The 17,266-nt window shown below is 35.9% G+C and overlaps 1 protein-coding gene across 3 annotated transcripts in view; it reads left to right on the top strand.

Moving 5' to 3' along the window:
- LOC135222959 (homeobox protein abdominal-A homolog) overlaps nt 1-14,491 on the top strand; it is a 189,184-nt gene extending 174,693 nt beyond the window's left edge. For all 3 annotated transcript variants that reach the window (XM_064261427.1, XM_064261426.1, XM_064261428.1), the window contains one exon: nt 13,850-14,491. In XM_064261427.1, coding sequence (XP_064117497.1) covers nt 13,850-14,116 — 267 coding nt within the window. In that variant the 3' untranslated portion in view covers nt 14,117-14,491. The remainder of the gene's footprint in view (nt 1-13,849) is intronic.
- The last annotated feature ends 2,775 nt before the right edge of the window (nt 14,492-17,266 follow it).

A 17,266-nucleotide genomic window follows, 5' to 3' on the forward strand; every position in this document is an offset into this window, starting at 1 on the left:
GCTCAATAAATCTCCATCGTTGCTTCTCATAATTCACTAATCACGACCGGTTTCAGATTCAAAAGCCAGTCAGGAAGTTGTATTGGAAATTCTCATAAATTTGATTTTCGAATCTCAGGCCCAAAGAAAAAACCCTAGAATTTAAACAAAATTAATCTGAATACTTTATAAAGAATGACCTTTACTTTAATTAAACAAGCATCTGAACAAACAAAAAAATACCACTGATACCTACAATACGGGCGAATACTTAAGAATGCCAGAATAACCATCTTAAGTGAAAATAAACATATTTATAAAATTTATTTAAATACCATTTATAGGGACAGCCATCAGAAATAAAGACCACTGTTACCCACAGTTCGGGGTTATTTAAGAATGTGAAAATAACCATCTCTGAAAAAAAAATTTAACAAAATATTAACCCAAATACCAAGTTCAAAGACTGGTCTTAATATCTAACTAAACAGGCATCTGAACAAAAGAACACTGACACCCCACGTTTCAGGGATACTTGAGTACTCTCTCTCTCTCTCTCTCTCTCTCTCTCTCTCTCTCTCTCTCTCTCTCTCCTTAATTCATCCTAACTAAGGAAGCAATGCGAGTTTATGTAAGGTGCATTTGAACAGTTGCTCAGCTTTAGGCCTGGGGCTGGCTTCGCTGTTGCTTAGATGGAGAGAACCTCTTTATTGCTACTGCTGTTATTTTCCAAAAGGGGAAGTTGTGGGGGGGGGGGGGGGGGGGGGGGCGATGTTTCCTTCCTTGCCTTTTGGCTGTTTAGATATTTCTGTTTCTCTGAGATATTTCATAACATTGGTCCAAAATGACTCTTGTCTTGGTGAGTTCAAGAGGTTTATGTTAAGTTGACTACGAGACCATTAAATGGTTATTTTTGGTATGAAGTTGGTTGTTTGGATATTTTCTGACACTTTTTTTTTTTTTTTAAATATTCGTCCAAATGACGACGTCCTAATGGAATGAAGAGGTTCATATTGTCACATAGGAAATAATCAAATAATTATTTCTTGCATTAGCTTCTAAAAACGGTGTAATGATACATGAGGCCTCAGTGTTTACAAATATCTCTATAAATTTATTTACCTGTAACTATAATCCTTTTTAAAGTGAATCACAGCCCTCATAATTACATACAGAACTTCCAAACAGTACATTGAAAATCAGTACATTGAAAATCATTATAAGTGAATAAAAACACACACGAAATACGCGGCCATTAGTCGAATATATATATCAATTAACGCATTCCATTAAAAGTAAAAATATTGGTTAACTGACACAAGGTGGAAGATGCAGAACTATGAGACAAATATATTTACTTCATATACAATGGAAATGAACGGCCACCATTTACATTGTACATGATTTAAATACGTTCTTCTCGTTATTTCTTAACACCTTCTTACATTGTAGGATTTCACTCCATCATTACAGAGTGAAAGATTAATAAGGGAAACAATGACATTCCTTAACAACTTCTTACATTCTACAACTTCACAATATTATCCTAAGGTGAAAAGATAAATAAGAGGCAAGATAAGCATTGACGCGGCAACGAACCACTCCAAGAGGTGTATTTCTCTACACAGCTTTATAGTCTTTTTTTTTTTTTTTTTTTCTTCTTTTTATTCTTCCCCTTCATTCTGTTATCATCTTTTCTTCCCTGTAGTTCCCTCGTATCGATCGGACTCTGAGACCAAGACCAGGACCACGTGCCGGTGTAGAGAGGGGAGACAAGGAATATAAATATGGTGGTGGTGGTGGTGTGGGATTGGGGAGGGGGGTGTTTTGGAGTGGTAGGGAGAGCATCTCGGAGATGAGGACATGTTCTCATCTCGCAGGTTGTGTTGATTCTGTTCTCAAGTGTTTTGCTATTATTATTATTATTATTATTATTATTATTATTATTATTAGTGTTTTCCTCATATTATTACTATCATCATTATTATTATTATTATTATTATTATTATTATTATTATTATATTAGTATCACTTTTGCCAAGTACCTGCAAAGAACATTATACCTTTAAGAATTCGGTAAAACAAATATTACAACTTCTTCTCTGGGATGTGAAATTAATTCCCGTCAAGACTTGTAGGTTATTAGTAACAAAAAATCTACCAACGCCCAAGAATGAATCTAATTTTAATAAACCGCAATGTCTGGTTTACTTTTAAGCACGATTGGCATAATTTCAATTTCTGGTCACTGGAGGCGGGGCCAGTTGCAAGATTCTCAGCTGGTCACAAACTTCGACTTGAGTTTTTTAGGAACAAAGGTAATTTGTATTGCGATGGTCAGTAAACATTTTTTTTTTATTAAAGTTTACTTCTTGAAAAAAAACAAAAACCAAACAGTAATCTCGCCGGCCACTTACATAAATCCTTAATTGCACGAAGAACATTAATCTATCTAACACGCTATAATGCATTGCGAAACGAGCACACTAACGACCGTATTACTTTACGGCAAAATGGCAGCTGTTATCATCTTCCATTAATAGAGATAAATGCCAAATTTTCTCTTGATACTAATGATTCCCTGATAAAGGCTTTCTTGCAATAAATATACATTCACCAGCACTACTGAAGAACTGTGCAATTTTTTTTCCCACCAATTTTGAACCGCACCATTTCGATGAGGTTAAGAATTCGATAATGGCAGAAAACGCTTCGTATTCATTGATCGTCCGGTACTGCTGCCATTACTGATATTAAAATATGCCCTCGCCTTTTGATGAGTCTCTGATAGCAGTGCCGTGGTAGAATATATTCATCAGTAATTGGAAATGAATTATAGACATTTCCTCAGAGATTTATGGCCGCTCCTCGAATCGCGACTCATTATTATCATTTTCACTCGAGCGTCAGAGGGAGAACAGGTTCATAATACAAGGGATTGCTGCTATTACTATTATATTACTATTACTATTACTATTACTGCTACTGCCCCTGCTACCCATTTTTATATTGCTACCACATCACCAAGAACTGCTGACTAATACTCTTGGATGGAACTAGCTGCTAATAATAATAATAATAATAATAATAATAATAATAATAATAATAATAATAATAATAATAATAATAATATAAGCAGATACATGTCTATTAAAAAGAATAGCAGAGTTGAGATAAATTCAGCTAATTATGCCATTCCTTTTAATAATAATAATAATAATAACAATAATAATAATAATAATAATAATAATAATAATAATAATAATAATAATAATAATAAGAACAAAGGCTATAATAATGGCAATACAAATCAACTTAAGAAAAATACAAAAACAAAAAAAAAAACAAAAAAACAATATACAAAAACAAACAAAAAAAATAAAAAGTCAAGCATTTGCTGTCAACTCCGCAACCGAAACAAACGAAAATAAACAAAGGGGGTTATGACGTCACGCCAGAGAGCTCGTAGATTCTGACCCCGCCGACGACGACGCGAAGACAAGCACCTGCATCCTCTCAATTATCAGCAGCGAGATCAAAAATACAAAATTTCACGGCCTCGAGGATCAGTTCCTCGCAAAGAGGTACGAAGACATTTAGCCGAGATTCGCTCTTCAATCTTCCTAGCTTCTCTGCAGGTTTACGAGAACCAAATGGAAGGAGAGATAGAATACGGAATAAATATATATCAAGCGATCAGAATATTCTACATGAATGCAGGCATGTGTTCGTAAGAAAATGCACACACTCACACATACATGTATATATGTATGTATGTATGTATGTATGTATGTATGTATGGTATGTATGGTTATTTATGTATGTATGTATGTATGTATGGTATGGTATGGTGATTTTTTTACATTGCATGGAACCAGTGGTTATTCAGCAACGGGTGTATATATATATATATATATATATATATATATATATATATATATACACATATACAACGCACACAAAGATACACATACATACATACATACATATATATATATATATATATATATAGTGTGTGTGTGTGTGTGTGTGAAGCCAATAGACAAAGCAATTACTCGTGACAGGTAACAAATTCAAAACCGAGACAATAAATAAATGTCACATATTAAGTACCAAATCTGGGTCAACGACTTTAGGGGGGGCCGGGATTGTAAAACACAACTACGACAGTTCACCATAACTGTAACTCTTCAATAATCAATTTATTCACTCATTCATTCGTCAGTACGACTTGTACACATAAATATACTTGTCTGCTTTCAGTACCTTGATCGGGACACCTGAGGCGAAAACGACTTCATTTCCAAGTAATTCGAAGCTGAACCCATTCGCTCAAGGGAACGAAACTCTCACACAATCATTAGGTCGTAACATTGCACGAAGGGCTGAGCGTTCTAAATCGCCCGCCATCCACCCGCTTAAATCATTGCGTTTGTGCTATCAAACACTTCACAAACATCGGCGATGAAGAGTGGTATCCCCCGCCAAACAATGCGTTCTCCACTCGCGTTGAAGGCTACACGTAATTATGTGGGCGCCTTCCATTATACCGAAGTAAACACCGGCGCCTGTAACTGTGCTAAGAGCGCGTTCGTTACTTCCACGAGGAAATCGTTTTGTTCTGTCACTACTGGCGGAGGTTCAAAGGGAATGTTTGGGTGAAAAAGGTTAAGGAACGTCGGGGATAGTATATTTTGTATCTTGTATGAGCGTACAAATGCAGTCATTCAGATTATGCATTTATTTACATATGTGTAATGTAGAATCTACTGGTCACTTATTACCAGATACATGTGTAATTGTAGTTTGCCACAGAAGTTAAGAGGGGATTATGTATATATAAATAAATAAATATATATAATATATATATATATATATATATATATATATATATATATATATATATATATATATAAATATAAATATATATACATATACATGTGTAAGTGTAGGGTTGCCACAGAAGTTAAGTAGGGGATTAGTGATTATATTATTCTATAATATATATAATATATATATATATATTATATTATATTATCTATATATATATATATATATTATAATATAAATTATAGAAGAGGAGAGAGAGAGAGAGAAGAGAGAAGAGAGAGGAGAGGAGAAGAGAGAGAGGCTCTGATTTACAACAATAGAAGCAAAAAGAATTTCTTGTCAAGGAGTGGACACATTAATTTTACTCGAGAGAGAGAGAGAGAGAGAGAGAGAGAGAGAGAGAGAGAGAGAGAGAGAGAGAGAGAGAGACCTAATTTGATCATACATACGAAAAACTTCAAGGAAAATAATACACAAAATCAAATACTGACCGTACATCGTAAAAAAAAAAAAATAAAAAAAAAAAAAACATAAGCACCACTCCCACAAAGAAACATCACCTTTTCATTTTCCCATTCGACTGAACAACTCTCAAACAAACAAATAAATAAACAAAAACCCACACACAAACGTTTTTCCCTTCGTGAATCGGTTACACCCAGGGAATATACCCCTTCATCGGGGCAGTAATTTTCTCTCTTCTACTTCTTTCGAGTATTTGGACTCAGGAGGGAGATGCCCTTGGCAATTGGTACTTTGGAGCGTCTTTGATATGATAAAGGGGCCATACCTCAGCCACGGCTGATTCACTGGAGGTCGTGTAATGATAAATGCGAGACAAAGACAACGGGCCATTACTCAGTCAAAAACGTAACGTGTACAAGATCTGAAATTCAGATTGCAAAACACGGGGCTATGAACACGGCTGGCGAGTCTAGGAAAGGAGCTAATACGGGTCTTATAATACGGGTCTTACACGATCGTTCATAGTCACAGCGCATGCGCGAATGTGAAAAGGGTTAACAAAATCTTATTAGGCGAATGATTAAGCATAAAGCAAGGCATTTTTAAACTGACAAATAAATTCAAGATTATTCCGGAATCTTTTTAAGTTGATAAAGAGCTGAAACAGGAGATTGGAGACGATCATCATGTGTGTAGATATATATATATATATATATATATATATATATATATATATATATATATATATATATATATATATATATATTATACATACACACACAAATATATATATAATATTATATATTATGTGTAAAGAATAACATTTATCCTAGTCTTGGCTTATATGCTATGAAATTATATACTCAATCTTTTACTGTAATCTAAATTAATTCGCATCAGTTTATGCCGAAGGAGGTGGTAGATAAAGTGTGTTAGGCCTAATGCAATAGGCTGTTAATATCCTAGCCTCTCAGCACCACATCCTGTAACAAGGTAAACTCAAGACTATTTGTTTAGTATTTCAAGCTGATAATTTTAACAAAACTTCCAGGCTACATGTAGGAGAAGGGACATGGATATGTCCAAACTTGTCAGCTGTTTGGAAAGCTATCTCATTCAGTTTAGTACAGAAATGGAATTTCTTTGTCAAATACACAGTACGACAGTCCTTCAAACCTTTAGAGCACGAGGCATGTATAGATGTAAATACCAAGGGTAGAATCATTATATCAGCCGTTCGTTCACGGAATAGTGCCACGTCGCCTTTTCCAGTGGAATTATATATTTCTTTCTTCAAGAATACTCGTGAGGAAGCTGCCATATTCTGCGTTTTTTGAGAATCACATCATGTGTGTGTCATACGTAGCTTAACAATGCTATTTTGGAATCTATGAGTACTCCAACGTTTAACACTTGAGTTAATGCCTCGGGGATATGTCAGTCAATCAGCTGGCTAGAAGAAACTTTTTTTTATGATAACTGAAAGTCAATTTTAATCAGTCACAGCAAAGGAAAAAAACATATAACATGACTGTACGATAATGGAAAGTCAAATTTTATAAGTCAGAGTAAAGGGGGAAAAATAACACGACTGTGGGTTTTAATATGGTACAGAACGAAGAGATCTTTAAATAATTGTAGGTGTTACTTTGACTACAACAGTAATTCTATTAACTTCTCTACACTGATCTTAAAGACAAGAAATAAAATCGCAGATTTTAATACCTTTAAGCAAATGATTCTACTTTGTTAATTCACGATCAAATAAAACAAAATAAAACAATAACAGAGAATGTGGTCTACAAATTTTACGACAAGAAATAAGATAACAGAATTTAATACCTTTAAACAAATAATTATTCTACTTTGTTAATTCACGATCAAATAAAACAAAATAAAGCAATAACAGAGGATATGGTCGGTTACAAATTTTAAGACAAGAAATAAGATAACAGATTTTAATACCCTTAAACAAATAATTCTACTTTGTTCATTCATGATAAAATAAAACAAAACAAAACAATAACAGACATCTTATTCGTACCCACTGTAAGAAGGTCAGCACATCAAAACAAACGTACACCCGAGAGAGAGAGAGAGAGAGAGAGAAGAGAGAGAGAGAGAGAGAGAGAGAGGGTACTTTCCATTGGCCAATCCTCCGTCGACAATTTCTCCACGTGGATAATAATTCTCGACAAGCAATTCGTCACGCGGAAGGGACCATTTTGAAAAGCCAAAATCACAAGCCTGGCCGTGATTGAGAATCCGCTCCACGGCTAAATCACTATCATTGCCATGGCCGGTGGAACGTCTTTGTTGCCCTGATGGCCGGTCGGGTGTCATTCGTTGGTTCGTGCGTGAGTTCGTCCGTGCGTTGAGTGTTGCACCGCCAAAGAACCAAACTTGACAGAATAACAATTCCTCTCTCTCTCTCTCTCTCTCTCTCTCTGTCGTGAGTGAGTTCGTGAGTTCGTTAGTGCGTTGAATTTTGCACCAGCAAAGAACAATACTTAACCAAGTGTCATTCGTTGGTTCGTGAGTTCGTTCGTGTGTTGAATTTTACACCAGCAAAGAAAAATACTTAATTAAATATGAGTTCGCCCCCATCTCTCTCTCTCTCTCTCTCTCTCTCTCTCTCTCTCTCTCTCTCTCTCTCTGTATATATATGTATATATACATATATATAATTCATTTTTCCCCATCAGATTCCTGACAGTCTAATAATGGTATATTAAAGTCTACCGTTCAACACCTATTCAGAATGTCATTCTTCATTGGTTATTAACACGTATTGCTACTTCAAATAAGACCTCCAGCCGAGATATGACCTGGTTTATCACCGATCAAACCAGCCATCTTTTGCCATAGCTATTAATTAAAGTGTTACAACGATTTGTAACCTTCAAGGCTTCAAACTCCATCTAACAAGGGCTAAATTTAATCTAATGCTGAAAGAGCTGCATCCTTTTAACAAACTACTACTACTACTACTACTACTACTACTACTACTACTACTACTACTACTTCTTCTTCTTCTTCTTATTATTATTATTATTATTATTATTAAGCTCCCAGAGAATATGGCGATCATTCGAAACAACGTAACAGAGGGTAAAAAGAAATACGGAAAGGGACTATCAGTTATTAAAAATAAAAAAATAAAAAAATAAAAAATAAAAATAAAAAAAACAGCTCGAACATACACGCGGGTTTTCCTTTGATGTCCATTGCACACATGCAGGATACTGCATTTCCTTGGCATTTCACGCCATCATAAGAATAGCCGAGGGTACCTTCTTTCCTACATGTCAAACCCAATGGAAAGAATTGAGGGACACTGAAAGCAGTTGCTTCTTATTTGAGTCAATAAACGAGATTATGCATCGAAAGATATATCATATATCCTTAGGATTTTAATAGAGTAGAGCACCTGCGACGTTGCAACATCAACCCTCCATCCCCCACAAAAAAGACACCCACATACAGAGAGGATGAAAGATAACCCACTTAAAAAGGAGGAAAAAAATTAGTTGTAAAATCATCATCCAATAGTTAAAGCCGGCTAAATCCGGGTCCCGAGATGAAAATATTGCTGTTTCACTAAAGTCCAATTAACAACAGAAGCGTGAACTTCCGTTTAATTATTATTGTGGCATGAAGTTGCATTTTTTGCATTTTGCCGAGATGCACTTCATAGCACAAGACGAAAGAATGTGACGTTAATTAGGAATTCCCAGAGGGAGGAATGTTGCAAATATGAGATCATTTAATAAAATGTCAAATTAATTAATAAATTAATTAGATTCAAATTATTAATTGATTATTATTTTATTATTTTATTATTATTAATTATTATTAATTATTATTATTTATTATTATTATTATTTTTATTAATTATTATCATCATTCAGATGATGAACCCTATTCATATGGAGCAAGAATAAGGGGCCACTGTTTTGAAAAGTAATTTTCCAAAGATGGTGGTGTTCATTTGAAAGCAGGGGCCACTGTTTTGAAATATAATTTTCCAAAGATGGTGGTGTTCATTTGAAAGAAGTAACAGGAGGTAATATTATTCCATTGGTCAGCGTCAGATTGTAAGTACTTCCTCATTATAAAAGCAGGAAAATTTCTTCTTTATCGCATACAATGTATTTAACAAAAGGATCACTTTGCAACACATTCCAGTGCCTTTATTCAACGTCCGTTACTGCACATGAACGCACAATTTTTCATGAAAATCTCTCAATACCATCATGCAAGATGCTCTTTACTGCTTGAAATGAAAATTTCCACTGGGAAAAAAGGCTGCTTGAATGAAAATTTCCTCTGGGAAAAAAAGGCTGCTTGAATGGAAAATCTCCATTGGGAAAAAAGGCTGCCTGAATGGAAAATTTCCATTGTGAAAAAACGCTGATTGAATGGAAAATTTCCATTGCGGGAAAAAACGCTGCTTGAATGGAAAATCTCCATTGGGAAAAAAGCTGCTGCTCGAATAGAAAATTCCCAAAGAAAAATTAAATGAAAAACTTGCATTCAGAATGCTCGTAGTATGTCCAGTACCAAGAGGAAATCGATATTCCTTGAATATAAAAGTAAGTCTTAGGATTTTGTTCTTTAATTTTATGCCCCAACATAAATCTTATACATGATGTCTGACAGACACTCTCTCTCTCGGCATCCGTAACCTAGGCGTCAATAACCTACGTAGATGCTGTGACGCCAGTTGTAGTCATCATGAATCAATTTTTACAGATTCCTGGATATTTTTTTTCCCTGAATTATTTCCATATTACTCCCTTCTTCTAGAGGCTCTGGATGATCAATGGTCTTCCCTCTTAAGCATTTTAGCCAAGAAAAATTGAACCAAGAGGTGATGAGACCTTGCAAGAAGCTACATTATCTTGACAAGCTGTTCAATTAATTAACGAATCTCTCAGCTGCTGTGAGTGATTTAAAAGTAGTAGTTTTTTATTCTCTGCTTCTGAATACCAATCATCATTGCTTTAAAACAACCAAGACAACAGGTTTGGTCCAAAATTGCAGTTTTCTGAATCCGTAGTTGAATTTTCTAAATAATAATAATAATAATAATAATAATAATAATAATAATAATAATAATAATAATAATAATAATAAGAAAATATAATAATAATAATAATAATAATAATAATAATAATAATAAAATTCAAGAAAATAAGCCATCAGAAATCGGGTGTTTCCCACGAAACAAATTTGGACGCTCTGACGATATTAAAAAAAAAATAAATAAAAATAAAACAAATCAATGGCAAAATGGACTAAGCTCTTCATAACAAACCACTTACAATGGCAAAACTATAATTCCTTCTTTCCAAAAGAGCATAAGAATGCTCTCAATAAGCTTACTGGATTGACAAGACATATACTTATATTTTTACAAAGGGATTCAACACAATGAGAGGCCATTCACTCTTTCACATTTTATACTTATGCGCTATAACCATCGCTGTATGAATACAGTAATATCATTCATCAAAAGCAATGTGACTATTTCAGAGAGAGAGAGAGAGAGAGAGAGAGAGAGAGAGAGAGAGAGAGAGAGAGAGAGAGAGAGAGAGAGAGAGAGAGAGAGAGAGAGAGAGAGAGAGAGAAGGAATGTTGGGGAAGGAGCTGGTGAGTGACAAATGTAAATCCAATAAAACACCGACATGGTAAGATGAATGTGATATTCCACAGACATAACTGGCGATGATATAGAACAGAAGAAACTATGGGATAAAGAGAGCAATAAAACATGGAATAAATACAAGAAATAATACAGAAACTATTAAGTACATGACAAATGTCAACAACTTTTCCCACTAGAACATTTTGCTATATAACACCACTATTACTCTTCTATATAGATTTAGAAAAATTCTAAAACAAAAGTTTCCACAAGGTTTACAATGTTCCTCATACAAAATAAAATAAATAACAACTTTCAGGTTTGTTGATATGAGTTAAGTTTTCAAATAGAACAGTGACAAGTCTAAATTTAGGTAAGGCTGTCTGTCACCCTCGCATCCTCTGAATAATTTGCTGTTTCTAGCCAGAAAATGTACGAGAAGTCTTTGGTACGAACCATCATACCTAGTAATTGATGTATGCTTTTACATTCTACATTCGGAAATCTATTAAACAAATGGCTGTGGTTGGTATATGTGTGTGTGTAAGGGTGTAAGGGCGGGTTAGTCTAGACATCAGCCTGCTGGTATCCAAAGCACATTTACTTAGACCTACCTTGTGATTTATCGTTTGACAGAATCAATGCCACAAAATATTGCGCAGAATAATCTGCAAGTTTTCTCTGGTTCAAGTTGATCTGAAAAATGTATATGGGAGGCCTAAGCGCTATAAATGTATATCATCCCTGGTTACTTCACCGTAGGACTAACGATTATAATCAAGCCCACCATATTCAGAACGGCTAGTCAACCCCACAAATATCGACATATCCGCGAGTATCTCTTGGGAGAAGGGAATTTAAACGTGACCGTGTTGCAAGAATATATTAAGCTCCCCTTTTTTTTTATTTATTCCGAGGTGATAATGTCACGCTACGGTTCATTCCGAGATAAAGAAAAAATACATGAATGCGCTCTATCACTAGTCTCATCGTGACTTCAGGCGTTTCTCTCTCGAGAAAGAGAGTCAGTCCTCCTCTCCCAACCGTTCCCTGAATCTCCTCCTCGCTTTTGACGGCTTTTCATTAATGTTTCAACACTCTAATGATTACGTACGATTATGTGCTCCGTCTCATTCGCAAAGTCACATATCACTTAGAGTAATGGCTCTCGTGATACTAAAACAAGGCGAGGGCAAGCTACAAGTAATCGAGAGAAACGGGAGTGGTTGATGGTCTAAGGAAACATTATGGAATAATGATGATCGCCCTGGCGAGAATCGAGGAGAATAAAAAGAGGTGGGGTGGGGGAGGGAAAATGAAGTACGATGATAATAGAATTAAGAGAAAGGGCAGAATTAGGGTCTACAAATATTACATGTTCGAATCGCTAATAGAAAGAAAGCGTTGAAAAGAATATCATCATCCGTGGGAACAACAGAGTTGAAACTGAAGTCGAGGGTGATACACGTAGACAAAGGCGACTGACAGACTAAAATAAAATCTGGCGAATAAAGAACACGCACACATACAAAAACGAGAAACACGAGGATCCACTAAAGATAAAACACCAGAGATACGAGTGTGTGAGGATGTGAAGTAATGGCACAAAGCACACGTTGCCAGACGGCGAGTCAGGGGGACGGTTTCGCCTCATTCTTTCCATTAGACTAAGATGATGAGAAGATGAGGATAAGGATGATGAGGATGAGGAGGATGAGAACGAAGAGACAACTGAACAAAAGACTACACACTAATTCAACCTTACAACATTTGAAAGTCATTAAAACTTGGGTCTAGAAAGTGACAAGATCTCATGTGTCAAATTAGACGCACATTTCACACTCCCTTTTTTTTTTCTACTCTTCCTTCGTCATATCCTCCTCAAGGCCCCTGAAGATTCCGCAGTAGTAGTACTAAATGATGCTTTACAGGTTATCCGTATCTGTCATTACTGTTAATAAAAGGGCAGATGGTGTGAATAGGCCGGGGTGGTTTCCAAGAACAATGGTTTAATGGAGTGGCTGTCCTGTCATGTCTTATAATGAGTGAACCCCTTGGTACTGTTAATTCCATTCTGGTTATGGTAATAAGTTATCATCCTGTATTTAGAGTGATGTATTGATAAAAACATGCTGTGGTTTGTCATGAATAATATAATTTTCTTGTCGACGGAATTAGCTAAGGAGTTAAAACTCACATTCCATTTCTTAATGAAAATTATTTTCATACTTGAATAAAATGAATGTTCTTTTCCCTAATTTGATACCATTTTTTTCACTTTCATGTTAACGGACTTTGTTCTTTTTCAGACTGAACCGGCTCTTAACTGTTACGAATATCAAAACCCATATTTTTCTGTTTATATACTTGATTATTCAAATAATGAAAAATATATTTGTTCTTTTTGTAATCAAACCAATGTTACTGGAATTCTTATGCTGAGAAATGTTATTTCTAAAACCAAACCAATGTTTTACGAAATAGATTGAGAGTACTTTCAAATTCAATGAGCAGAGATTCTCATCTTGTGTCCTCACTTATTGTGTGTTTCAAGCTATGGCAATTGTTAAGAGCAACCCTGTCTCCAAAATGGTTTGTTGCCTTGATCAGTGACTTGATTACATGCATACTTTACAAATAGTCTCTCCATTATTTGGGAATATTTATTCCTGGTTCCACAAATGATTAATTCATCAGTTGAAATGACTAGACTAAGCATAGTAAGCAAATGCGGTCCATGAGCCTAATGAGCTTGCAATATATATGATAATTTTAAGGTTACTTAATATTACGGGATTTTTCTGGTATTAATCTAACTTTTACATTGAAAACCAACACTGTAGATTCATATGTATTAGATATCTAATGACTGATAGATGTACATCCATGTTGCGCCTTGACTGACGTAGTTCCACTGCTCCGCAGGTGAAAATCTGGTTCCAGAACCGACGCATGAAGCTGAAGAAAGAGCTGCGGGCGGTGAAGGAGATAAACGAACAGGTCCGGAGGGAGAGAGAAGAGCAGGAGAAAATGAAGCAGCAGCAGGAAGACAAGAAAAGCAACAAGGAACAGCCCCCAGCATCCAACACATCAGCTTCAGTCTCCAACGGATCCTCGGCGTCCTCCTCTTCGCTAGGATCCGCATCCTCGGCGGGAGGAGGGGCCGGGGGGGACACCACAGCCGCGACTTAACGTCATGGCCAGTCCCCACCTCCTCTCGGGCGTGCTTATTTAAACAGTAATCACTATATCACGCCCACCAGCACCAATGACATGCACGCCCACGCCCACCCCAACTACTCTCACGTCCACAACTCCATCTGGAGCTACGCCCCTTCCAGCTCCCACCCCGGCCCTCATCATCCTCTCGAGAAAATAAATAATTTAGTTTGAATAGCTGCTAGGCATTTGAAGTACAATCTTGAAATATGGAAATTGAATCTGGTGTTCATTCTATTTCATACCAGGCAAATAGCTCATGTCTAAGTCTAAGTGGAGGACTGGTACTTTTTTTCGGTGTTTGGAATCATAATAATAATAATAATAATAATAATAATAATAATAATAATAATAGATAATAGTAATATAATAATAATAGTAATAATAATAATAATAATAATAATAATGATAATAATAATAATAATAATAACAATAATAATGAGGTTAAAAAAAACAGACACTTTCATTTCCAATGGCAGACGGTGGCGAAGCCTTTCATAAAAGTAACCCTTCACCTTTCTTGGTTACCTGACGCCATTAAGCTCATACTGGTTCCAGTTTCCATAAATTCCAGATGTAGGGTGTTGAGGTACAGGGTCCGGAACGCGCGCGGGGGGGTTCTTCGGAGTATTGACAAAAAATGTGTTCCTATGGAATTTTCAAGAAGCCAGGAAGGATGCACATTCGAGTACTTCTTAAACAGTGAACGCAACAATGATGATAATAACAAAGACTTCAGCAAACATCTACTTTTTTTTTTCCTCAAATCCATAGAATAGACCAGTCACCAGTTTATAACAAATACCATATTCTGCTACTAGACTCTTGATATAACGAGATCCAAGTGAAGTGCAACCTTTGGAAACTGTGATAAATTAAACCAGTTTACCATCGCGTTTGATTTTGCAGGCCAAGATGAGCCCTCTGGTCTGGAGCCTTTGCGAGGCCCTCCGCCTCTGGAGCCTTCACGAGGCTCGACTCGGAGCCTTCCAGAGGCTCTGCAGGCACTAGAGGACTTTTTCTTCTCTCCCCAATATTGACTCCCGAAAAAGGAAAACCGAAATATGATACAAAAAAGCAGCTCTATTCACACATACACACACACAAACATACATAAATTAACCACCCAGGTTTCCTCTGTTTAGCATAAAAAGGATCAATTTTATGATACCAATGTAAAAAAATTTTCCGAGGTGATAAAACAACGTTTACAGGAATCAGTGTTTGACAGGAACTGATAACGATCTCAAGTTTCCTTATCACGGGGCTCTGGGATGACTTAGAATTCTAAGATCAAGATCTATGTTAGAAAAAAGGGACTCTATTCTAGATTTCCTTTACTTTGATTTGTTCGAGTAGATGACAAAAAAAAGTGAACGACCAGTGAATGAATTTGTTCGTGGAAAAGAATCTACGACAGGAAACTGCAGTGATGAAACCGAACAGTTGTGCCCAGATGTAAAAAATAAAACCATCATGCCCAGATACCGTTCCTAACCCAGATAATAAAAAAAGCAAATCAATTCTCCCACTGTTTTGTAAAATATTCCATGTTATTTGACTAGTGTTTTTATTAGCTTGTTTAGTGCTCTGGAATTCAGAAATGAAAGAATCGAAGTAGGAATAAGCAAGGTTTTAAGCTTTAAGTTTCTGAAAAAAGGAGAATACAGTAGCTTCTTCTTCTTGTTTTTTTAAACTAATGTAGTGCAGTGACTTGAGAGTTGTTACATTGTAAATGAATTATATTTATTTGTATTAATTGAATTGTTATGTTTGTCTTCGGAATCAATTTAAAAGTTGACCGCAGCCGCCATGCAGGTGTACGTGGTTGGTGCACATGTAATGGGTCTGTTTTGTTGTGTACATGTTACGCCCCAAAGATACCATGGCTCAGTACAAAAAAATAGTAGTTGAAACTCTCTGCAATCATCAAAAGAGCTAAATTGTGCATTTCTTCTTTGGGTATCTGCATTTAAGTACTGCTAATTTTGATGCTGTTATGTTTATTTGCATCATTATGTTTTAAAATGCCTTTTAGAGTGAATGTAGTAGGTACGGAAAACCTCAAGCAGAGAGTTTCAATGAGTGCGGATTAACGCATGACAATGATAATGATTACGATGTTGATTGATCGATGATGATGATGATGATGATGATTGACGAGGCGTTAGTGCAATATCTGGTATGCTAAATTAGAGCTTTAAAAGTTACTAAATATTATTTTGGAAGCTATGAATAATTAGTAGAATTAGGGAAATCTGACAGGGTACTTCTTCCTCACTCTTCAGTGAGGAGACTCGCCCTCGGATACCTCTCTCATCCGAATTATGGTAATTGTAATATTGATCTGTGTGAATAATTACTGTTTATATATATATACACACACACATATAGCTGAGGCCAGCGAGAAATGTGAATTGTACTGTAGGCAGAACGGGGGTGGTGGTGTGGTGATGCTGCAGAGAAGAGCACTGGTTGCATGACCTGGGTTTGACCTCCTGCAACAACACACCGCGACCTTCTGCCAAAGCAGGCCACAGGGTCTTTTTGTATAGTTTGTAAGGAACAGATGAGGCTTCATTGTGCCTTTGGCTTTTCTCCGTTTTATCGTTTGAGAGACTGCAGTCAAAATTCTACCTGAGTTCATTTATTTCAGGGTCATTATTTTTTTGCACGAAATTAAAAAAAAACTATTGGTTAACTTCAAAAGCCAGAGTATCAATTGGGTTATCACTGAGCTGATATGGGATAAGAAATTGGACATGCTTTCTTCAGGACGCAGAAAGAGTGAACTTCGCCACAATCTGAAAGTCACAACTTTTTTTTTTCTTCTATTTGATTGCTCCTTAAATTGACATCTTTCTGTTAAACCAAAATGGGAAATAGATTAGATAAGTAGTGGAAGCCTGCTTTAGGGGAAGCGATCAATGGACCAATTTGATAGATTCGTTGGTATAACCTAAGAGGCATGTCCAACAGGTGTAGAAATTACTAGGTATTTGTTATTGGGAGGCGTGTTATCTTTATAAGTAAGTTATTGAATGGTTGTAGCATTGGAGTTGGGACTATGGAAGCATATGTAGCCAGATCACATTTCAGAAGTTGCAGTTATACACAGACGAA

Source organism: Macrobrachium nipponense, chromosome 8, assembly GCF_015104395.2.
Source record: "Macrobrachium nipponense isolate FS-2020 chromosome 8, ASM1510439v2, whole genome shotgun sequence".
Classification (NCBI taxonomy): domain Eukaryota; kingdom Metazoa; phylum Arthropoda; class Malacostraca; order Decapoda; family Palaemonidae; genus Macrobrachium; species Macrobrachium nipponense.